We start from the raw sequence: 24746 nt of genomic DNA, 5'->3' as shown, positions 1-24746 counted from the left end.
ATGCTGCACATAAGTGTGAATGAGCCCCTAGTGCTGCACATAAGTGTGAATGAGCCCTTAGTGCCGCGCATAAGTGTGAATGCTCCTTTAGTGCCACACATAAGTGTGAATGAGCCCCTAGTGCTGCACATAAGTATGAATGAGCCTTTAGTGCCGCACATAAGTGTGAATGAGCCCTCAGTACTGCACATAAGTGTGAATGAGCCCTTAGTGCCGCACATAAGTGTGAATGAGCCCTTAATGCTGCACATAAGTGTGAATGAGCCCCTAGTGCTGCACATAAGTGTGAATGAGCCCTTGGTGCTGCACCGAAGTGTGAATGAGCCCTTAGTGCTGCACATAAGTTGATCGTTTTAGTACTTTTAACCATAAGGCAGCAACAAAATTAACAATATTTGCTAAATATAATTTCTCTTACGTCCTAGAGGATGCTGGGGACTCCGTAAGGACCATGGGGTATAGACGGGCTCCGCAGGAGACATGGGCACTATAAAGAACTTTTAGTATGGGTGTGCACTGGCTCCTCCCTCTATGCCCCTCCTCCAGACCTCAGTTAGATCCTGTGCCCAGAGGAGACTGGATGCACTACAGGGGAGCTCTACTGAGTTTCTCTGATAAAAGAATTTTGTTAGGTTTTTTATTTTCAGGGAGCACTGCTGGCAACAGGCTCCCTGCATCGTGGGACTGAGGAGAGAGAAGCAGACCTACTTAAGTGATAGGCTCTGCTTCTTAGGCTACTGGACACCATTAGCTCCAGAGGGATCGGAACACAGGTCTCCCCCCGCCGTTCGTCCCAGAGCCGCGCCGCCGTCCTCCTCGCAGAGCCGGAAGATAGAAGCCGGGTGAGTATAAGAAGAAAGAAGGCTTCAAAGGCGGCAGAAGACTTCAGATCTTCCCTGAGGTAAGCGTGCAGCGGTAACGCTGTGCGCCATTGCTACCACACACTACACTCACTGACAGGCACTGATGGGTGCAGGGCACAGGGGGGGGCGCCCCGGGCAGCAATATAAACCTCTGGACTGGCATTTTTAATATATGGGCTGCGGAGGCAGTAGATATATACATTCCCCGCCATTATTTGTACATTTGAGCGGGACCGAAGCCCGCCGCTGAGGGGGCGGAGCTTGGTCTCACAGCACTAACCAGCGCCATTTTCTCCACAGTGATCTGCAGAGAAGCTGGCTCCCCAGACTCTCCCCAGCTGAACGGTGATACAGGGCTGAAAAAGAGGGGGGGGGGGGGGGGGGGGCACATGTAGGCGCAGTGAGTGTATATCACAGTTAATATATATAAAAGCGCTTTATCTGGGAATTGGTTCCAGTGTCAGTCGGCGCTGGGTGTGTGCTGGCATACTCTCTCTGTCTCTCCAAAGGGCCTTGTTGGGGAACTTTCCCCTTATAGATATATCCCTGTGTGTGTGGGGGGTGTCGGTACGCGTGTGTCGGCATGTCTGAAGCGGAAGGCTCATCCAAGGAGGAGGTGGAGCAGATGATTGTGGTGTCTCCATCAGCAACACCGACTCATGATTGGTATGATATGTGGAATATTTTAAATGCAAATGTGACTTTTACATAAGAGAATGGACAAAGCTGAGTCCAGGGAAACAGCAGGGAGTCAATCCACGGATTTGACTGGATCACAGGGCCCGTCAGGGTCTCAAAAGCGTCCCCTATCCCAAATAGCAGACACTGATACCGACACGGATTCTGACTCCAGTGTCGACTATGATGAGGCAAGGTTACACCCAAAGGTGGCCAAAAGTATTCATTATATGATTATGGCAATAAAAGATGTTTTGCATATCACAGATGAACCCTCTGTCCCTGACACGAGGGTGCGCATGTATAAGGAAAAGAAACCGGAGGTAACTTTTCCTCCATCTCATGAACTGAATGAATTATTTGAAAAAGCTTGGAAAACTCCAGACAAAAAAACTGCACATTCCCAAGAGGTTCCTTATGGCGTATCCTTTCCCTGCAAAGGACAGGGTACGGTGGGAATCCTCGCCCAGGGTGGACAAGGCTTTAACGCGTCTGTCCAAAAAGGTGGCGCTACCGTCTCCAGACACCGCAGCCCTCAAGGATCCTGCGGATCGTAGACAGGAAACTACCTTAAAATCTATTTATACACATACGGGTGCTTTGCTCAGGCCGGCAATAGCATCGGCATGGGTTTGTAGCGCAGTGGCAGCGTGGACAGATACCTTATTAGCTGACATTGATACCCTGGACAAGGATACCATTTTACTGACTTTAGGTCACGTTAAAGATGCAGTCTTATATATGAGAGACGCTCAAAGAGACGTGGGGCTGCTTGGTTCCAGAGCCAACGCCATGGCAGTTTCGGCGAGACGAGCTCTGTGGACCCACCAATGGTCGGGTGATGCCGACTCAAAGAAGCATATGGAGGTTTTACCTTACAAGGGTGAAGTTTTGTTTGGGGATGGTCTCGCGGACCTGGTTTCCACAGCTACCGCGGGTAAATCTACATTTTTGCCTTTTGTTCCCCCACAGCAAAAGAAAACTCCACAATATCAGATGCAGTCCTTTCGGTCGCATAAGTCCAGAAGAGGTCGGGGGCTCCTCTTTCCTCGCCAGAGGTAAGGGTAGAAGTAAGAGAACACCTGCTTCGGCTAGTTCCCAGGAGCAGTAGTCCTCCCCGGCTTCTGCTAAATCCACCGCATGACGCTGGGGCTCCAGTGAGGGAGTCCGCACCGGTGGGGGCACGTCTTCGACTCTTCAGCCAGGTCTGGGTTCTGTCAGACGTGGATCCTTGGGCATTGGAAATTGTATCCCAAGGTTACAAACTGGAGTTCGAAGAGGTGCCCCTCGCCGATTTTTCATGTCGGCATTGCCAGCCTCTTCCTCGGAGAGGGAAGTAGTATTAGATGCAATTCAAAAGCTGTGTCAACAGCAAGTGATTGTCAAGGTTCCCCTGGTCCAACAGGGAAAAGGGTACTATTCAACCCTGTACGTGGTCCCGAAGCCGGATGGTTCGGTCAGACCCATTTTAAATCTAAAATCCCTAAACCTGTACTTGAAAAAGTTCAAATTCAAGATGGAATCACTCCGGGCTGTGATATCCAGTCTGGAAGGAGGGGATTTTATGGTGTCGCTGGACGTGAAGGATGCCTACCTTCATGTCCCCATATTTCCTCCTCATCAGGAGTACCTGAGGTTCGCGGTACAGGACTGTCATTACCAGTTTCAGACGTTGGCGTTTGGGCTTTCCACGGCCCCGAGGATTTTCACCAAAGTGATGGCGGAAATGATGGTGATCCTGCGCTGGCAGGGAGTCACAATTATCCCGTACTTGGACGATCTCCTGATAAAGGCGAGATCGAGAGATCAATTGCTGAAAAGCGTGTCGCTCTCCCTGAGAGTGTTACAACAACACGGTTGGATTCTCAATCTGCCAAAGTCACAGTTGATTCCAACGACTCGACTATCATTCCTAGGTATGATTCTGGACACGAAACAGAAGAGGGTTTTTCTACCAATGGAAAAAGCCCAGGATCTCCAGAACATGGTCAGGGACCTGCTAAAACCAAAAAGAGTGTCTGTTCATCAATGCACTCGAGTTCTGGGAAAAATGGTGGCAGCCTACGAGGCCATCCCCTTCGGCAGGTTCCATGCGAGGACGTTTCAGTGGGACCTTCTGGACAAGTGGTCAGGGTCCCTTATGCAACTACATCAAAAGATAAGCCTGTCCCCCAGGGCCAGGGTGTCTCTCCTGTGGTGGCTGCAGAGTGCTCACCTTCTAGAGGGTCGCAGGTTCGGCATTCAAGACTGGGTTCTGGTGACCACGAATGCGAGCCTCTGAGGATGGGGAGCAGTCACAAAAGGAAGAAATTTTCAGGGTCTATGGTCAAGCCAGGAGGCTTTTCTACACATCAACGTGCTGGAATTGAGGGCCATATACAACGGCCTGCGACAAGCGGAGTATCTTCTTCGCGACCTACCAGTTCTGATTCAATCAGACAACGTCACAGCCGTGGCTCATGTAAACCGCCAAGGCGGGACAAGGAGAAGAGTGGCGATGGCGGAAGCCACCAGAATTCTGCGCTGGGCGGAAAATCACGTAAGCGTTCTGTCAGCAGTCTTCATACCGGGAGTGGACAACTGGGAAGCAGACTTCCTCAGCAGACACGATCTCCATCCAGGAGAGTGGGGACTTCATCAAGAGGTCTTTGCAGAGATAACAAGTCTTTGGGGACTTCCTCAAATAGACATGATGGCATCACGCCTCAACAAAAAGCTTCGGAGGTATTGTGCCAGGTCAAGGGACCCTCAGGCAGTAGCGGTAGACGCCCTAGTGACACCATGGGTGTTTAAGTCGGTCTATGTGTTCCCTCTTCTGCCTCTTATCTCAAAAGTGCTGAGAATCATAAGACGAAAAAGAGTACAGACAATACTCATTGTTCCAGATTGGCCTCGAAGAGCCTGGTATTCGGATCTTCAGGAGATGCTCACAGAAGATCCGTGGCCTCTTCCTCTTAGGGAAGACCTGTTGCAGCAGGGGCCTTGCATGTTCCAAGACTTACCGCGGTTGCGTTTGACGGCATGGCGGTTGAACACCGAATCCTAGCTGAGAAAGGTATTCCGGAGGAAGTTATCCCTACTCTGATAAAGGCTAGGAAGGAGGTAACGGTGAAGCATTATCACTGTATCTGGAGGAAGTATGTATCTTGGTGTGAAACCAAGAATGCTCCTACGGAAGATTTCCATCTGGGCCGTTTTCTCCAATTCCTACAGACAGGAGTGGATATGGGCCTATAGTTAGGCTCCATTAAGGTACAGATTTCGGCCCTATCTATATGCTTTCAGAAGGAATTGGCTTCTCTCCCAGAAGTCCAGACTTTTGTAAAGGGAGTGCTGCACATCCAGCCTCCTTTTGTGCCACCAGTTGCACCATGGGACCTTAACGTGGTGTTACAGTTCCTTAAATCACACTGGTTTGAACCCCTTCAAACGGTTGAATTAAGATTGCTCACCTGGAAGGTGGTCATGTTATTAGCCTTGGAATCTGCAAGGCGGGTGTCAGAGTTGGCGGCCTTGTCTCACAAGAGCCCCTACTTGATTTTTCATGTGGATAGAGCGGAATTGAGGACTCGTCCTCAATTTTGCCTAAGGTGGTTTCTTCATTTCATATGAACCAACCTATTGTGGTACCTGTGGCTATGAGTGACTTGGAGGACTCCAAGTACCTGAATGTAGTCAGGGCCTTAAAAATCTATGTAGCCAGGACAGCTAGGGTTAGGAAGACAGAGGTTCTGTTTGTCGTGTATGCAGCCAACAAGGTTGGCGTGCCTGCTTCTAAGCAGACTATTGCTCGCTGGATCTGTCACACGATTCAGCAGGCTCATTCTATGGCTGGATTGCCATTACCAAATTCGGTAAAGGCCCATTCCACTAGGGGCGTCTCGGCATTACAGTTGTGCCGAGCAGCTACTTGGTCGGGTTCAAACACTTTTGCAAAATTCTACAAGTTTGATACCCTGGCTGATGAGGACCTCGCGTTTGCTCAATCGGTGCTGCAGAGTCATCCGCACTCTCCCGCCCGGTTTGGAGCTTTGGTATAAACCCCATGGTCCTTACGGAGTCCCCAGTATCCTCTAGGACGTAAGAGAAAATAAGATTTTAAACCTACCGGTAAATCTTTTTCTCCTAGTCCGTAGAGGATGCTGGGCGCCCGTCCCAGTGCGGACAAAATTCTGCAAGACTTGTATATAGTTGTTGCTTACATAAGGGTTATGTTACAGTTGAGATCGGTCGTTGACTGATGCTGTTTTTGTTCATACTGTTAACTGGTTGCGTATATTCCAGGTTATACGGTGTGGTTGGTGTGGGCTGGTATGAATCTTGCCCTTAGATTCCAAAATCCTTTCCTCATATTGTCCATCTCCTCTGGGCACAGTTTCTCTAACTGAGGTCTGGAGGAGGGGCATAGAGGGAGAGGCCAGTGCACACCCATACTAAAAGTTCTTTATAGTGCCCATGTCTCCTGCGGAGCCCGTCTATACCCCATGGTCCTTACGGAGTCCCCAGCATCCTCTACGGACTAGGAGAAAAAGATTTACCGGTAGGTTTAAAATCTTATTTTTGGGGATATGAAATAAATGAAAATAAAAATGTGTGGACTTCTCTTAACCTTATCTAATTTAAATACTTTTTAGAGGACACTCATTGCCTATGCTGCATTTATGATATCATTGTATAAGTTTGCTTATTTATTTGAATGGTGATAACTGGATTAATGCTGTAAATAAAGTGGGTTTGTGTGGGTCAGCCTGCTTGTGAGTTTCTTGTATTATGCTTACAACATTGGGAAGGTTCATCCCGTTTGACTCCTGTGGTTTATTTACTAACCGGTGGGTTCCCAAAGCTGCCGATTATAAGCCGATTTGCCCAATGGATTTAAAACAGAAATAAATCCTAAGCAAGCCTGATTTAGCTTTTATTTCTAGTGCCGTCTTAAATACATTGGTCAAAGCCACCAATGACTCAGTGGTTAGCACACGTACCCCCAAGCGTGTGGATAATGTAAAACTCATGGGGTTGTAAATTATAATGAGGGATACAGTGTGATTTTAGAAGCTACAGTATGAAACTGCTCCTAACACTTAATACCTTTTTGGAGACTGTGTATGTTTTAAGAAATATCATGTTTTGAGCGAATGTTATTTTATCGAGTAGACACGCTGTGTCATTTTATCATGTGTTTGATGTATTGGTGAAATATTGACAGTGTGAGTCATTTCCAGCATACATCTCAGTGTATGAAGCCTGTCTGAGAGCCTTGTTAGTGGCTTCATGTTGTGAATTGCAACAAAAAAAATCTATTAAATGATCTAATTAAGTTTATCTCATACTTTCCCTTTACACCACTAAATAATGAGGAATTCTGATGAGAGCTTGTTATTTCGGTCATAGAACAGACGTGACTGGCAGGAGGTGGCAACTATCTGTATACAGGAGCCCAACGTAAATAGGGATTTGTTGTATTAAAACTTACCTGTTAGCATCACAACAATATAATATGACCCATTTTATTTCCCAACACTACAGTATAACATTGGCCACTAATAACACAGCTTTTTATCCTGGTTACAGGATCACAGTAGTTGTAACAGTCTTTGACTTGCTCACATTGTGTACCTTTTGCTTCATCTTATATGTGTTGTGACTATTTTATATTCCTTTCATTTTTCTACTAGCTCATACAGGAGAATTATCAGTTGCTCCAATAAGAAGCAGCACAAATGCAACCTTTTTTTTTTGTTTGGTCCTCATCACATACTGTACTTACCAATTTTATTACCAAAGCAATCTACCTTTAGGATTGTGTTAAACCCCAGTGTGTAAATGAGTAAAAGGGGCTTTATAAAATTGTATTTGTCGTTTTAGCTCCTGGGAGTGATAACCCAGTATCCTGTGCACAAAAACTGCAGGGAAACTTAGTATTTGGATTTAACTGATCTAATCTTAAGGTTTTGGCAAAATGCTAATTTTGCCAAAACCCTTACTTTTTGGTTGAATAACAAACCACACCCTGAATTTCTTAAATGCAACCTTAACTACGTATATCCTGGTTCTCATTTTAAGCTTAACTACATTCTAGCAAAAGTATTTGATTAAAGGTGTTGCTCAACCTGGAGTAGAAGAGCCTTTTGTAAAGAATTAGGCCTGCACATAACAGTAACACACAGCCATTGCTATGACATCCTGACCCCTTTACATTATTGCCTTCATAATGTTGTTCTCTGGGGAAACACCCCTATAATATAACTAGAATATTTGTATATGTAATATGTCTATTGATAAATGTTTGCTTGGTGCTGCTAGAAGACCTTACATTGAACCAGTGAATAATTTATGCAGCAAAACATGCATCCATTGCATTTTGCCATTTCATGTTTGTTCATGTTCCATTGTTCCGCTTACTGCTGTGTATTTAATTTGTGCAGGCCTTTATTATGTTAGCAAATCTGGTTTTGTCAGCATGGCCACCCAGCAGTGTCCATGTACTCCCAGCAACACATTATTGCTATGAATGTACTTCAACAGTTCTGAATGTTTACTTGGCGCACACATAGATGTTTTCTAAAGACTTGCCTATGGGCTCCTACTTAATCATTTGTGCTCTAGTAATTTACTGGCTTAGAGGCTTCTGCTGTTGTGGAAAACACATGTAGCAGACCTTCCATAATCTTAACCCCTAGGATATTCTTTACTTAGTTCTCTATCTGTGCTGTCTTTTTAATGTTGTCCACTGTTTTCTTCTGTTCTGATGGCTGCCCTTCGGATAGGCTGACCTCTGCTCTCCAAATGACATCCTGCAGTTGAATATCCGTCACGCTCAAAAGACTGTTGCTGCTCTTCTGGCCGTAGGGGATACAGTCCTACCTTCATCTACTCTCTTACTCTCCTGGGACCTGATAGGCTTTTTTCTCTTGCATATACTCCTTTTTGTTTTAATGTATTTAAGCTATCATTGGAATGCAATATCTGCATAACCTACTTGCATGTGCACACTTGCATCTGTAGCCCTGGATCTTTGAAGGTACATATTTTATTCTCTTCTATCTTATGCTCTGAAGGCACTTTCTGTGGCTTCACTGTTTTATCTGGCTGCACACCATTTTACTTATAGAGTGCCACTATTTGTGTGTGGTTCAAAATCCTGTCACTGCATTAGAGACAAGTACTGGGAAACTTGAGCTTGTTACCCAAAACATCATCAGTCAACTGGGCCCCGGCCTGTAAGCCACATACACACACTACCTGTCTAATTAATGTGTTACTGTATGCGCCACATATCAACAAGCAGCTAATGCAGGCCATACAACTACAACTACGACTCCGATTCCCCAGATTTCCGATCCTGACCATTTTTTGTCGGAATCAGCAAATCTGGGAAATTTTACATGTTGGATTTCTCCCATCTCCCGGCCTCAGCAGAACAGGCAATTGCCCCAGTTTCTGCCTGATGTATGGGCCCATGAGAGGACCTTTGTATTAACTGGCATGGTCAGCTCACATGCGACCACGCCGCCCCACTGTGTCCCACAGGTTTTGATATGGAGATCCGTTCTGCAGATCTGCTTAACGTAATAGTGAAATATTTTTTTAAAAAAAATACTTTTTAAACTATATTACATTTAAAAAAATCAAACAATTTTGTGAACGGTTTTAAAGGGAAAAATCATCAGTTAATTGGTTAAAAAAATGACCTAGTAAACAACACAAGGAATAATAATAATAATTCAGGTTGAGTATCCCATATCCAAATATTCCGAAATACAGAATTTTTTTAGTGAGAGTGAGATAGTAAAACTTTTGTTTTCTGATGGCTCAATTTATACAAACTTTGTTTATTACACAAAGTTATTAAAAAATATTGTATTAAATGACCTTCAGGCTGTGTGTATAAGGTGTATATGAAACATAAATGAATTGTGTGAATGTCACGCACTTTGTTTAATACACAGTTATTAAATATATTGGCTAAAATGACCTTCAGGCTTTGTGTGTATAAGGTGTATATGTAACATAAATGTATTCTGTACTTAGACTTGGGTCTCATCGCCAAGATATCTCATTATGGTATGCAATTATTCCAAACTACGGAAAAATCCAATATCCAAAATACTTCTGGTCCCAAGCATTTTGGATAAGGGATACTCAACCTGTAATAAAATCATACCTGTTTAATTCTTTTCAGCACCATTATTAGAACCACAAATAATTGCTAATTTATATAAATATGGTGTGGATTTTTCAAAAAATGACCACTATAGCATACACATGATAACGTATCTATTATAAAAAGATGAAGGGGTGCACTAGGTTTGAGCTGGAAGCCATGTAAAAAGCCAGAGTTCCTAAATGCTTGTTTTGGCTTTGATACAGCATGAAGTGCATTTGTGTTATGGCAGCTACATGGGGGGGAGCGCATGCTGTATATATTCAGCAGTCATCATCACTGGCCCATGCTCTGTGCATGTCCTATGTGTCACTAGTGCCATACCATAGATTCCATTTACACCAGTGTCATTCATTCTGTATGCACAAACAGAGTTTCTCAGAACAGGTTACCAAGAGGTTTTTTTGTTTTATATATTTAATTATGTACATGAAGTAAGTAAATGTTTTACTCCCTCTGTTGCGACCACTGCATGGCTAGCCTAGTGAGCTGCAGGCTGGTGTCAGGCTGAAATGAACAATGCTGCAGTAACCGTTCATCCATTAGAGGAAAACGGCAAATCCATTTGGTAGATAAACGTAATGTTAGTTTATGTCTAATATGCTGACAGCCACCGATATATCCAGAAAATCAGATGTAGACTTTTGATAGGAATTAATAATTTAAAACTTGTTCTGTATCAGCTGAAATCTATAGTATGAGTAATGGTCTTAAACCTGTGAGGGGATCATTTTATTACCAGATTGAAAGCTAAAATTAATCATTCAAAATAAAACAATGATAATAAAACAATTTTGTCCCTTTTCCAAGGTTTGCAAGCAAACGGCTGAATGTTATTTACTCCCATTCATTACCAGATTTTCGTTCCAGCCAGTTGGTTAGTTTGAAAGATAATCTTTAGATGTGGGGCTACAGATGTGTCCTCATACATCCAGCCTTAATACCCCACGCAGCAGGAGATGCCTGGTGTGAATTAGCTGACAGGACCCGTGCAACTCCATTAGTGTTAGGCGTCTCTCTTTTTTTTTTACGAAAATGCGCCCTATTCCCATAACTATGCTTATAAGTCTGCTACGTTGCAGTGTTTTCTAGGAAAACACTGTAACGTAGCACTTTGTATGCAGACACAGCCATGGTCGCACACAGAATATAGGCATGCTGCATATCATTGTAATCAGCATATGCTCCTTGTGCGTCCTATTTTCATCGCTTTATGAATAAGACTCGTTTTAATAAAAAAAAAGTTGCACGTGAAGACGCTTGGCACTACTGAGTCATGCTACGGCATGGCATGACTAGAAGGTCTGTTTGACATACCAGGAGGCTAGATGTATGTGGACACATCTGTAGCTCTTAAGTGATTTTTTTTTTTTTTTTTGGTAACATTTTACAAATTGGTATTAAAACACCAAAAAAAAAAAAAATTACAGACATTTTTCCAGGGGCAGATTATGCCAGCGGGAAGTTGGGACATTTTCTGCTGGACAGGGCAGCCCCACAAGCCAATTAGAGCATGCACAGAAACTCAGGAAGAAAAACTTGCGGTGCAGCTGGTCTGCTGACATCTGTGCCGCCCGTAAACTAAAACAAATATCATTGCTTCACAGTGGCTGCCTCCTCCCCAGGGGACTAGCCAACCTACCACAGGGCTCAGAAAGCACTGCATGTGGCCAGCCTTACTCTTTGTACTCCTCATCTGAGTCACTGGACTGTCTGTGCCACCTTCTCTAACCACACTGTCCTGCCTACCTGCTCTTTTCAGGAAGACGCAAGAAAGCCAGGTACCATGGGGGCACTGTGTGTACTGGGGGTAATATGGGGGAGCGGGCCTATGTATACTGAAACTAGCTGTTCTATATCTTCTTTCATGGTTGTAAATATAACTGAGTGTTAAAAATGTGGATAATCTATAGAGATGTAAATTTGAGACGTCTTAATGTAAGTAAATGTTAGTCCATGGTTCTTGGCGTTACCCAAGGAGCACCCGGAGCAGATACGGTAAAAAGTGACAGGATCATTTTTGTAGTTTATTAATTTCTACACACTGGAGGTGCAGCTCAAATTGGGATCTGATTGTCCGTTCGGGCGTTATCGTTCACGTAATGCAAGCCACGCATTGGTAATGATGTCATTATGTTAATCCCCTTTTCATTCCATTAGGGGATGTTTATTGAAATTCTAATTAAGTAGTTTTCCTATTTCCCACCTGCAGAATACCTCTGGTAAATTTCATCTTTCTAACATATCGGGAAGTAAGAGAATTAGCGATGAGTCAATCAGTCAGTGGGTGAGTGAGGGCTTTCGCATTATATATATATATATATATATATATATATATATATATATATATATATATATATATATATATATATAGACGTAATATTGGGGTGCTTTATGTTCTAGGGTAATATGGGTGAGGGGTGGTCTGTGTATACTGTAATGTAATATGGCGTTTCTGTGTGTACTGAGGGTTAGTGAGAGGGAAAGAGCTGTGTATACTGGAGAGTAAAGTTTGGTGGGCGCTGTGTGCACTGAGTAGTATGGTGGAGTGCACTGTGTATACTGAGTGGTATCAAGGGGGGTTTGTGTATACTGAGTAGTAGTATAGGGGGTGTTGTGTATACTGAGTGGTATTATGAAGGGTAGTGTGTGTACTATGGAGGCACTGTGTACACTGCAGCATAATATAGCGGCGATAAGAGGACAGGTCCGATCACGTATGTATTATTCACAGTAGAGAGTAATGATATTATCAGGGACATATCTATAATGGGGCCCGGGAGCTAGGGGCATAAAATGAACAACCGATAGTCGGATGCGGGCGCAATGCCAAGGTTTGTGCAGTTGAGTAATTTTTTTCGGACTGCACATGCGCCAACTTAGATTACCGATGGTGGTCACAGTGATTAGAAGATGGGGAGCCTGTGTGGGAGGTAATGGGGGTGGTGAGTAAAATGCAGGCGTGTTGTGACTGTTTGGGGGCTGTGCGGCAGAGTGTGAATTCATATGCAGCTGTAATACCCTGGAGTCATAGTTTTGACAGCCTTTCTTAGCGACCATAAGTATGCTCAGAATTTTCTGTGCATTCGTTGCTATGTTTTTTTGTACACAATCGGTAGATTAGAGACGCTGTCAGTGGGCGTCTCAGCACAAATCCCCACTGCTGCAACACTTGCATATTACAACAGATCCGCTGCAGAAGAGTTCCTAGTTGCAAAGGAATTTTCGTGTGCCTCTGAATCTGGCCCTAAGTGTCTTTTGCACATGGGAGGTTGGGAGTTTGGAGGCGGGAGGCCCAAAGCGTAGTTTTGCACCTGGGCCCATCACTCGCTACTCCCACCTCATTATATGTATATAGACGTTATGGTAAGAACTTACCGTTGATAACGTGATTTCTCTTATGTCCACAGGTATCCACAGGATAACATTGGGATATGGTTAAGCGACAGCGGAAATGGCACCAACACGGTCACGAGCTTTCTGGCCTCCCAGGATGCATTGGGGCCTCACCATAGAGTCCCGCCCACTGACTCAGTCAGTTCAGTTCTATCCACAGCGATTTAGGCAGGAGCATCAGGTAGAGACCTGTTTAGGCAATAAGAACACACATGCACACCCTTCCATACAAGAAGGAAGAGGTTTAGTGATTGTCTAGATCCTCAAATCAGGTGCGTCAGGGTGGGATCCCTGTGGATACCTGTGGACATAAGAGAAATCACGTTATCAACGGTAAGTTCTTACCATAACGTCTATTTCTCTGACTGGGTCCACAGGATAACATTGGGATTCCCAAAGCCAATTTTAGTGGTGGGGACGCTCCTGATTACACAGGAGGACCTTTCGCCCGAAGTCTGCGTCATGAGAGGCAAAAGTATCTAAGGCATAATGTCTGATGTATGTGTTTATGGAAGACATGTGGCTGCCCTACATATCTGTTCTGCTGAAGCACCCTATTGTGCTGCCCATGAAGGACCTACCTTACGTGTAGAGTGTGCAGAGACATTAGCTGGAGTAGGGAGATCTGCATGAGACTAAGCTTCTGATATTACCATTCGGAGCCATCTCGCCAGCGTCTGTTTACTAGCAGGCCATCCTCTTCTATGGAATCCGTAGAAGATGAAGAGAGAATCTGTTTTTCTGATGGCATTAAGTACGATCTGTGTAGATTCTTAAAGCTCGGACTACGTCCAGCGACGCTTCTCCCGCAGATAGTCCCGGTACCTGAAAAGCTGGGACTACAATCTCTTCATTCAGGTGAAACTTTGAAACCACCTTTGGAAGTTAACCAGATCTCGTTCTGAGAACTGCTCTGTCTGGAAAAAAACTTAGGAAAGGAGACTTACACGATAATGCTCCTAAATCTGACACTCTTCTGGCTGACGCCATTGCCAGTAGAAAAAGCACTTTATCCGTTAACCATTTAAGATCTGCTCTCTTAAGTGGTTCAAACGGAGGACCCTGGAGGAATTTAAGAACAAAATTCAAATCCCAAGGAGCTGCAGTAGGAACAAATGGAGGTTGAATATGTACTACTCCCTGAAAGAAAGTACGTACATCCTGTAATTCAGCAATCTTTCGCTGAAACCATACAGTTAATGCTGATACTTGAACCCTCAAGGAAGCAACTTTCAACCCTTTATCCAATCCTGCTTGAAGGAAATCCAAAATCCTGGATACTTTAAAAGATCTTGGATTCAAATTTTTTCCAGTACACCAATGAATATAGGCTTGCCATATTCTATGATACACACGAGCTGAAGAAGGCTTTCTTGCTCTAAGCATAGTTTGGATTACTTGTCTTGAAAATCCTCTAGCTTCTAAGATAGAGGTTTCAACAGCCACACCGTCAAAGACAGGCGATCCAGATGACTCTGGCAACAAGGACCCTGCATTAGCAGATCTGGACGTTGAGGGAGCAGTATCGGTGCTTCCACGGACATTCTTAGCAGATCTGTGTACCAATGCCTTCTTGGCCAATCTGGAGCTATCAGAATTATCGCTCCCTTTGCTTGCTTTATTTTTCTCACTACTCTGGGTAACAGAGATATTGGAGGGAACAGATATGCCAGATGAAATTTCCATTCTACTGACAGTGCGTCTGTCAGGACCGCTCCTGGAACCCTTGTTCTCGATCCGTACCTTGGAACTTTGTTGTTTAGACGAGACGCCATGAGATCTATCTCTGGTAGACCCCATCTGTTCACTAGTGTCTGAAACACTTCTGGGTGTAATGCCCATTCGGTTTCCTGAATGGTGTGTCGACTGAGAAAATCCGCTTCCCAGTTCAGAACACCTGGGACAAACACTGCTGACAATGCTGGGAGATGGAGTTCTGCCCATCTTAGAATGGTAGTTACCTCCTCCATCAGTTTCTTGCTGTGAGTTCCTCCTTGATGATTGAGGTACGCTACTGCTGTCGCATTGTCTGAGCGGATCTGGACTGGTCTTCCTTGCAGACTGTCCTTTGCCTAAACTAGAGCCATGAAAATGGCCCTTATTTCCAACAGATTTATTGGCAGGCGACTTTCCCTTGCGGTCCATTTTCCCTGGAACCACAGGCTTCCGAGTACTGCACCCCAGCCTTGCAGGCTGGCATCTGTTGTCAGGACTTGCCACACTTTTATCCAAAAGGGTCTCCCCTTGTTTAAATGGTCTGTCTGTAGCCACCACGCTAGAGACCTTTTTACGTTTACTGGAAACTTTATCATCTGCTTTTTTATCGTCTGATGATTTCCGTTCCATTTGGTCAGAATAAGGTGCTGCAATGGTCTGGAGTGGAATTGCGCAAACTCCACCATGTCGAAGGTTGATACCATCAGACCCAACAGTCACATTGCTGCATGGACTGACATTGTCTGGGTGTGCAACGCTTCCTGAGCCATGACCTGCACCTTGACTATCTTTTTCTCTGGTAAGAGAACTTTCTGTAGGTCTTAATCCAATATGGCCCCTAAATGAACCATCCGCTGTGACGGATTCAGAGACGACTTTTCCCAATTTATGAGCCACCCGTGTCTCTGTAAACAAACTACAAACTACTATCTGTTGAAGATGGCTCAGAAGTAAATCTTGCGAATGTGCTAAGATTAACAGGTCGTCGAGGTATGGGAATATTCTTATCCCCTGTTTGCGCAGACAAGCTGCCATAACCACCATGATCTTGGTAAACACCCTAGGTGCTGTTGCTAGCCCGAAGCGCAAAGCTTGGAACTGAAAATGTTCCTGAAGGATGGCAAACCTGAGGTAACACTGATGAGACAGTGCTATAGGCACATGTAGGTAAGCATCCCGTACATCCAGAGATACCATGTAATCTCCCGGTTCCATGGTCTCCATGTGGAACTTCGGGATTCAAATGTATTTGTTCAACATTTTTAGATTGAGAATTGGTCGATATGACCCATTTGGCTTCTGGATCAGAAACAGATTGGAGTAAAACCCCTGTCCCCTTTGTGATGGAGGTACTGGGACAATCACACCTGACTGCAGTAATTTTTGGACTGCTTCTTGCAGGGCATTGGCCTTCGACTCTATGCGAGATGGGCTGGTGCAAAAATATCTTTGAGGTGGCTGCTGAGATACCACCTTCTGCACCCAAGCATCTGTTGTTGACTGTTTCCATATGTGTGCAAAATGAAGGAGTCGGCCCCAACCCTGTAATCCTCCAGGCGGAGGCCCGTCTCTTCAGGCTGATGGTTTCTGTTCAGGCTTGGAAGCTGGATTTTTGCTAGCCCACTGCTTCCTACCCCTAGTTTTGGACTGGGGTTGCTTAGACTCCTCTTTGGCTTTCGCTTTGCTTTGCCAACGAAATGAGCGAAACTTTGAACCCCTGGACTTAGGGTTATAAGTAGCCGGAAATCTGACCTTCTTTGACTCAGCCTCTGATTCTAGGATATCAGATAATGGTTTCCCAAACAGTATATTACCAATGAAAGGCAATGCTTCCAATTCTTTCTTGGATTCCGCATCTGCTTTCCAGGTACGTAGCCAAACTGCTCTGCGAGCGGCTACTGTCAAGGCTGAAGCTTTAGAAGCAACTGTACCCATATCAATTGCTGCTTCTTCCAAGTATTGGGCAGATTGTCTTAAACGGCTTAAATGATACTCCTGCTCCGTAGTAGGAGAGGTGATGTCATTCTCTAGTTCCTCTATACATTCGCCCATTGCCTTTGCTATCCAGGCCGAAGCCATAGCAGGTCTTACCACTGCTCCTACTAGAGAAAATACATTTTTCAAGAAGCTATCTACCCTTCTGCCTGTGACATCATTTAGTGAGGTAGATGACAGTGGTAAAGCAGATTTATGCACAAGTTGCAGTACATGTGCATCTACTTTTGGAGGAACTTCTCTTTTCGAACAATCCGCAGCTGGAAATGGATAATAAGAATTCCATCTTTTCAGAATCTTATTTCTTACTGGGCGTCGCCCAAGACTCATCCATCATTTCCGTCAGCTCATCTGATGCTGGGAATTCAGTTCTCACTGATTTTGTTCGTTTGAACACAGGTGCTTTAGATTTTAACACTGTCTTAGCTGGCTCTTCCAAAGAGAGAACAGCCTTCACAGCATTAATAAGTTCAGCTACATCCTCTGAACTAAAACTCTGCGACTGATCATCATACGGAGTATTTGAATATACTGTATCATCATCTGTTGTATCATCTTGTGTAGTCTGCCACACAAACGTATCTGCTTTAGTCTTACCTGTCCCTTGGTTGCTTGTAGAGACTACTGGAACCAAGCTGTAGGAAGGGAGCTGGATGTATGAGTTAATAGTATAACCTAACCCTTGAGGTGGTGCTACCGGAGTTAACCTGTCCGCTATTGAAGATAGAGTCTTTGCGAACATATTCCATGGTGGCTCTGTTGGTGGCTGAACCAACTCCTGTTTTTTACTTTGCTGAAAAGCAAAACAGTTCGCACACAATCCCTCATAAGTGACCAATTGGTCCATACCAATTATTATTATTATTACATTTTATTTATAGGGCGCCACAAGTGTTTCGCAGCGCCGTACAAAGGACAGTACAGGGAGACAAAACTTAGCATAACAGTAAATAAATAACAAAAATGGAGTGCAGGTAACAAAGAGCAACACAGTTCTCAAAACATAATACAGCTTAGATGTAAGTAGCGTAGGAGTAATCATTGTACTACTTGGGGCTGGCGGCCATAGATAGAGATGAGCCTTTACCAGCAGGAGAGAAAGCAGGTAAAGATGGTCGCTGAGTGAAATGTGTCAAGAAGAGGGTTTAGACAAGAGGAAAGAGGGCCCTGCTCTGAAGAGCTAACAATCTAGTGGGGAGGGGCAACAGACAGATGACATGAGGTGCAAGCAAGCAGGTAGAAGCCTGATGGTGGTATGCGAGCAAAGCAGAGATGTCCAAGGATGGAGGAGCAGCCTAAGGACTAGGTTATGCATTGGAGGGGTACGCTTTGATAAATAGGTGGGTTTTCAATGCCCGTTTGAAGCTTTGCAAGGTCGGGGAGAGTCTAATGGAGCGGGGGAGCGCATTCCACTGAAGGGCTGCAGCACGGGCAAAATCCTGAACTCGTGCATGGGAAGCAGTGACCAAGGCAGAGGAGAGGCGACGGTCATCAGCCGACCGTAGTGGGTGGGAGGGACTATGAAGGGAGAGGAGGTTGGAGATGTAGGGAGCAGTGGAATTAGAGATGGCCTTGTATGTGAGGGTGAGGAGTTTGAAGAGGATTCTGTAGGGGAATGGGAGCCAGTGTAGATTTTGTTGAAGGGGAGTGGCAGAAGTGGAGCGGCGGGAGAGGAAGATGAGCCTAGCTGCAGAGTTGAGGACAGATTGGAGGGGAGCGATGTGGGAGCAAGGGAGGCCAGTGAGGAGCACATTGCAGTAGTCAAGTCGTGAGATGACCAGTGAGTGGATGATAAGTTTAGTTGCACTCTGGGAGAGAAATGGCCTGATGCGAGCAATGTTGCGTAGCTGGAACCGACAAGATTGCGCCAGAGCTTGGATGTAGGGTGCAAAGGAGAGGGAGGAGTCAAGAGTAACGCCCAGGCAGCGGAGTTGGGGAACGGGGGAGATGATAGTGTTGTCAACAGTGATAGAGATATTTGTAGGGGTGTTGCTCTGGCTGGGGGAAAGATAATAAGTTCAGTTTTATCCATGTTGAGCTTCAGAGAGCGCTCAGACATCCAGGAGGAGATGGCAGAGAGGCAGCTGGAGACCTGAGAGAGGACAGAGGGGGACAGATCAGGAGAGGAGAGGTAGAGTTGTGTGTCATCAGCATAGAGGTGGTATTGAAGGCCAAATGAGTTAATGAGCGCACCCAGGGAAGAGATGTAGAGGGAGAACAGAAGGGGGCCTAGGACAGAACCCTGAGGGACACCAACAGGAAGGATGGAAGGGTGTGAGGTGGTTCCGGAGGCAGACACAGAGAAGGAGCGGTTAGTGAGGTATGAGGTAAACCAGTCAAGGACGGTGCTAGAGAGGCCAACATTTTGGAGTGTGCGGAGGAGGAGAGGGTGATCCACGGTGTCAAAGGCAGCAGAGAGGTCCAGAAGGATGAGCAAAGAGAAGTGGCCCTTGGATTTGGCCGAAAGCAGGTCACTGGTGACTTTCTCCAGGGCAGTCTCGGTGGAGTGGAGTGGGCGAAAGCCAGATTGTAGTGGATCAAGGATGGAGTGGTCAGAGAGGTAGCTTGTGAGATGGCTGTAGACCAGTCGTTCAAGTAGTTTGGAGGCGAAAGGGAGAAGAGAGATGGGGCGGTAGCTAGTGAGTGATGAAGGGTCGAGGTTGGCTTTTTTGAGAATAGGGGACACCAGAGCATGTTTGAATGGTGAGGGAAAGATGCCAGTAGAGAGCGATAGGTTAAAGAGGTGAGCAAGGTGGGAGCAGGCAGTGGGGGGGAGGGAGCGGAGAAGACGGGATAAGCATGTTAGGGATGTAGGAGTGCTTGATAAATTCTCCTCGTCACTTTTGCCGCTCACAGACATGGTAATAATCTGTTAATGACTACATAATTTGTGACTGAAAATCACCTATATATGAGTATATAGAAGTGAGATCAATCTGACCACAGTGCACCTGAATTGAGGGTCAGAACAGGACTGACGTTACACAGAAAAGTCAGCACTCATACTAGCAGTCAGTCACATGTTAAAGCATTAGACATTGTCATATGAGAATACAACCCCCATTACAACTTATAAATAAGTAGGAAAATTGTACTTCTGTTTTTAACTGGTTCTTTTTCAACATTACATGCAGAAAACACAGTAATATACAGATCTCATATGCAATAGGTACTAAAAATTAACAATTCAAACTAACAAGTAGAGAGAATTTTTAGTACTGTATACCCTTCCTCTGGACAGCGGGATACAGGGAGACTGACCACACTTCCATATCCAAGCAAATGCGCTCGTAAGATGCTGAGTGGACTCAGACGCTACTGATGTACACTACCGCTCCTGATAACTGATAACGGACACAGTTGCTCACTGAAGGACACGGACGCTCAGCGACTTCCACGTGTATGCAGACTCTAAGGCCTGCGACTCGGTCTAGGCGGGATCTCTAGTGTACACAACCACAGCGTCTAAGCTGCGACCGAGTACCCTCGTGGTAGCGTCTGAGCCGGAAGTGAGGTCATTCAGTTCATGAAACGAGAGACGCGCGGAAATTGGCCATGAACTCGGAGGAGGGACGGCCAGGAGAGCGTCTGAATCCCCCTGTTGACTTAAACTCTAAGGATCGCGGCCTCTACCTAGTCCTGGCACCTATGATCCCTGGAGCGTAGCGTGGTCGCACTCGAGATGTTCGGCGCATCAACACACTGTTTTTAGTCTCCACACAATCAGTGTAGCTGTGTCCGGACCCCCCTAGTAAGAGGAAATCCATAGACTTACCGTCCCCCCATGCTCTGGCCACAGCCTGGTTACATCTGCTGGACCTGCTAGAACATCCGACACAGACGCCCGTCGAGACAGCACTATTACCGCGAAGGTAAGCTTTGTTGCGACCCGGTGGGGAGTTGTTGGAGCGACTTTTTCTAGTATGCGTTTAAGACGCTGTTAGGAAAAATCGCTCCAAAAAAAAAATAGTAAGTCTATAAAAATAAAATAAAAAAAGCTTGAGGCTGCTTTATTCACATTCACATTTATTATTATTATTTATTATTATTATTATTTATTATTTATTATTCACATTTATTCGCATTGACCATGCGGCTTCCTGCCGCACCGAGCAAAAAAATGATCTGACTGAGTCAGTGGGCGGGACTATATGGTGAGGCCCCGATGCATCCTGGGAGGCCAGAAAGCTCGTGACCGTGTTGGTGCCATTTCCGCTGTCGCTCAACCATATCCCAATGTTATCCTGTGGATAATGCTGTGGACCCAGCCAGAGAAAGTATGAGTGACATGGACGAGGAGGAGCTACTGCGCATGCCCAGCAACCATCTCATGGGCAGTGCCGAAACTAGGATTTTCATCACCCGGGGCAAGGCAGTAATTTGGCAGGACCCTCCTCCCCAAAAAAAGAAGAAAAAAAACCCCTGTCAGACTAAATAATTAGATTATCAAACATTTTGAAAAAAAGGGGATACTACTGGACAATATTCTTCTATGTGCCTCAAATGCCCTATGCGTCACATGCACCTCCAGTTCAAATACATGCTGCTCCTCTGTGTCCCCATACATGGCACTATATCACTGCACTATATCATAACACTTCATCACTGCACTACATTCCCCTATCCCCTGCACTACTATACTACATCCCCTGCACACTGAACTACATCACTACACTACATGCCCCTATACACTGCACTACATACCCTATATGCTACACTACGTCACTACACTACATCCCCTTATATTCTACACCTTATCAGTGCACTACATACCCCTATATACTGAAATACATTACTACACTACATACATCACTACACTACACCCCCCTATAAACTACATCCAATCCTCCCAACTGGGAGGCAAAGCGGAGGTTGATACAACTTGGGAGCACAGTGCCGATAATAAAGTCTGTCTTTAAACTCACCACTAAGCTGCTGTAGAAATACTCGGTGAGATTTGGAGGTTATCCAGGCTCTAAGTTTCCACTGTCAAGTGTATAGCTAGCAAAGTGAACCTTTGATTTCTGTAACATAGGTGACTGCACCAACAAGCATAAGCCTGGGGCAGTGTGTCCTCTCAATGTGGTGTAGCCTGTAGCTTGATATCGGTGGGTGCTGAGCAGGCAGCCGGTATCATAGCCTGCTGAAAAACATAGCACCAACAGCTCGCTTCTATAGCTTGTACGGTGCACCGCACGCTAGTCGCAACACTGCATGGCAAAGAGAGTTTGAGACAGTAGCCGGCATAGGAGAGATCCCAGGTACTGGAGCTCATCCGCACAGCGTCGGAACCAGCTCCGGGCAGACAGGTGGGTCAGAGACACTGCTTTGGGAGCCATCTGCTATCTCACTGGAGCAGCACAGCACTGCCCGTATATTTAAAAAAAAAACACAAAAATCCTGCTCCTCTGTAACTGCTCAGTGCCCCCTCAAATCCTGCACCCGGGGTGCATGCCCCCTTAGCCCCCCCCCCCCCCCCTAGTTACGGCCCCGCCATGGGCCTTTGCTGGGGTCAGTGAGTCACTCCTCAAGGCTCCTGCAGCAGCACAGAGGGTAAGGGGCGGCTGCTCTTCTGACCGCATCACACAGAAGTGACACAAGGCCTGGAGCTTGGGTCAGCCTGCGATTCTGTACACAATGAACTTGGCGTCCTGTGGCTAGGCTGCTCTACCACAGGGCTACTCAGAACTTCAATAATTGACTGATCTGTGACAGATGCTGGGGTGGCTGGTGGGCGTCCCAGTACAAACCCAGGTGGCAGCGGCATTTGCTTATTTCCACACAGTATCTGTGTACAAATTCACAGCTGCAAATACATCAGTGTACACTCCAGAATCAGGCCCACAGGCAGTAATAATTACATTATCTATTCTAGATATATAATATCTAAAATATGTATATGTGTGTATGTATGTATGTATGTGTGTGTAGCTTTCACTCACATTAAGGAAAATCCAGCATACAGAATGGGTGCTCTTTATCCTCCATAGTAAAGCCACAGCACATATATATCTCTCAGACAAAAAGAAATAGGGGCGCAGATAGTGTAGTATGTTAAAAGCACAATGGTTTGCTGAGGATAAATCACGCGTACAAAGGTAAAAGCTGGCGTATCAGCCGGTTAGTAGAAAGCGCCTTGGCGGCTCTAGTCACTTTTTCTACTAACAGACGTGTCTGCCCCTGATATGCCCGTTATTAACGGTTCTAGCATAGAACTTGTGCAAGTGTCAGTGGTGCAACAGATGGTGGAGTATATAGACGTACAGAGCATGATTGCAGCATCTGTAGACACTGACAGTGGGCATCTCAGTATAATCATGAGCAATGTACACCAGGGAAGGGAGTATCCCGCCTCCATTCAGACTGCTTCCAGAAATTTCCCAGGCTGGTCCTCCATCCCAATCCGCCCTGCATTTTTCTATACTCCAAAATCATGAAAGGAATTGAATTTGTTGAAAACCATTTGCTGGCCATCATTTTTCTACCACTGCTAAAAAATATGTCAACCATTGGACACCTTTTTAGAAGCTCCAACACTTACTTATGGTGGGTTGGGTATGTGTGACCGGCGGTCAGCATACCGACGCGGGGATCCCCGCATGTAGATGCCCGGCTATGGCTGTCGTGGGCACCCACTTGTGGGAACAGTTCTTGTTGGTCGGCATGCCGACTGTCTGGATTGTGAGGGGGCGGGATGTAGGCAGAGGTATTGTGACCGCCAGCCACATAACTACATCCCACTTATGGCCACTTACAGCCAGGATGATTTCCTCACTTTTTATGTACTTCCGTCAGGCCATTTCTTGTAGAGACTGATAACAGCCTGTATACTAACATCATTTATTGCAACGTGTGGGGAATGTAATGGCGTGCGAGAACCAGGAAGTTCGGGACCCTGTCCTACAGTAGTTCTAACGTATTTTTTAAGCGGCAATCAGTTACACGGCAGAAAAAGGTTGGTTTTGCCGTGTAACTGATTGCCACTTTTAAAATATGTAAGAACTGAGACGTAGCCCCGCACTTCTTGGTTCTCACACTCTATTACATTCCCCCCCCTGAGTAGGAGAATGTCTTAAAGCAGGCCTGGCCAACCTGTGGCTCTCCAGATGTTGTGAAACTACACGTCCCAGCATGTCTTGACACAGTTTTAGCATTCCCTAATAGCAAAACTGTGGCAAAGCATGATGGGACTTGTAGTTTTACAACAGCTGGAGAGCCACAGGTTGGCCAGGCCTGTCTTAAAGCATCTGAGTGATGGACGTATAGGGCAAGATGTACAGTACTAAAAGCCGTGCAGAGTGATAAAGTACCAGCCAATCATCTCCTAACTGCCATGCTACAGGCTGTGTTTGAAAAAGGACAGGAGCTGATTGGTTGGTAGTTTATCTCTCTCCACTTTATCACTCTCCAAAGCTTAGTACAGTTGCCGCTTAGTGATATATTGTGCAGGTGACTGGTTGTAAAACTGTGGCAGGACATGCTGGGATTTGTAGTTGCACAGCAGCTGGTGTGCCACAGATTGTCTGTCCTGCTGTACAGAATTATTCATTACATAATTGTATGTGTCTAGGGAGGCCAATCCCGGGATCGGGATCGGCGGGATCCCGGGATTCATGGGGGATGGCCGGAAACAGTTGAAAGCCAATCCCGGGAATCCTGGGATTGACCATTCTTCAATCCCGATACCCGGGATTGAAAAAATGGCCCGGGATTGGCCTCCCTATATGTGTCTCAGTTGTGCTTGTAGGAGTGCATGGCAATGGCTAGTACTGCGGAATGCTGTTTGATTGAAAAAGTTGTCGTTGGTAACCGCTAACACATTTTAGTGTCTTCATCAGATATATATATAGGACAGTAAGTAGTATAATACTGTATGATAGAAGTGATACTATTGTCATATAATTATCTATCTATACTCAGATATGCCTCATTTC

At 45.4% G+C, this 24746-nt stretch overlaps 1 protein-coding gene across 5 annotated transcripts in view; it reads left to right on the top strand.

The window, feature by feature from the left end:
• The window catches only part of LRCH1 (leucine rich repeats and calponin homology domain containing 1), a 403150-nt gene that overhangs the window by 367988 nt on the left and 10416 nt on the right, over positions 1–24746 (top strand). For 3 of the 5 annotated variants that reach the window (XM_063952808.1, XM_063952806.1, XM_063952810.1), the window contains one exon: positions 8309–8562. The exons of the other annotated variants lie outside the window; for them this stretch is intronic. In XM_063952808.1, coding sequence (XP_063808878.1) covers positions 8309–8515 — 207 coding nt within the window. In that variant the 3' untranslated portion in view covers positions 8516–8562. The remainder of the gene's footprint in view (positions 1–8308; positions 8563–24746) is intronic. 5 annotated transcript variants of the gene reach the window in all.

Source organism: Pseudophryne corroboree, chromosome 2 (genome assembly GCF_028390025.1).
Source record: "Pseudophryne corroboree isolate aPseCor3 chromosome 2, aPseCor3.hap2, whole genome shotgun sequence".
In the NCBI taxonomy this organism is placed as follows: Eukaryota; Metazoa; Chordata; class Amphibia; order Anura; family Myobatrachidae; genus Pseudophryne; species Pseudophryne corroboree.
Note: the sequence above shows the minus strand (reverse complement) of the source record. Positions and strands in the feature narration are given on the sequence as shown.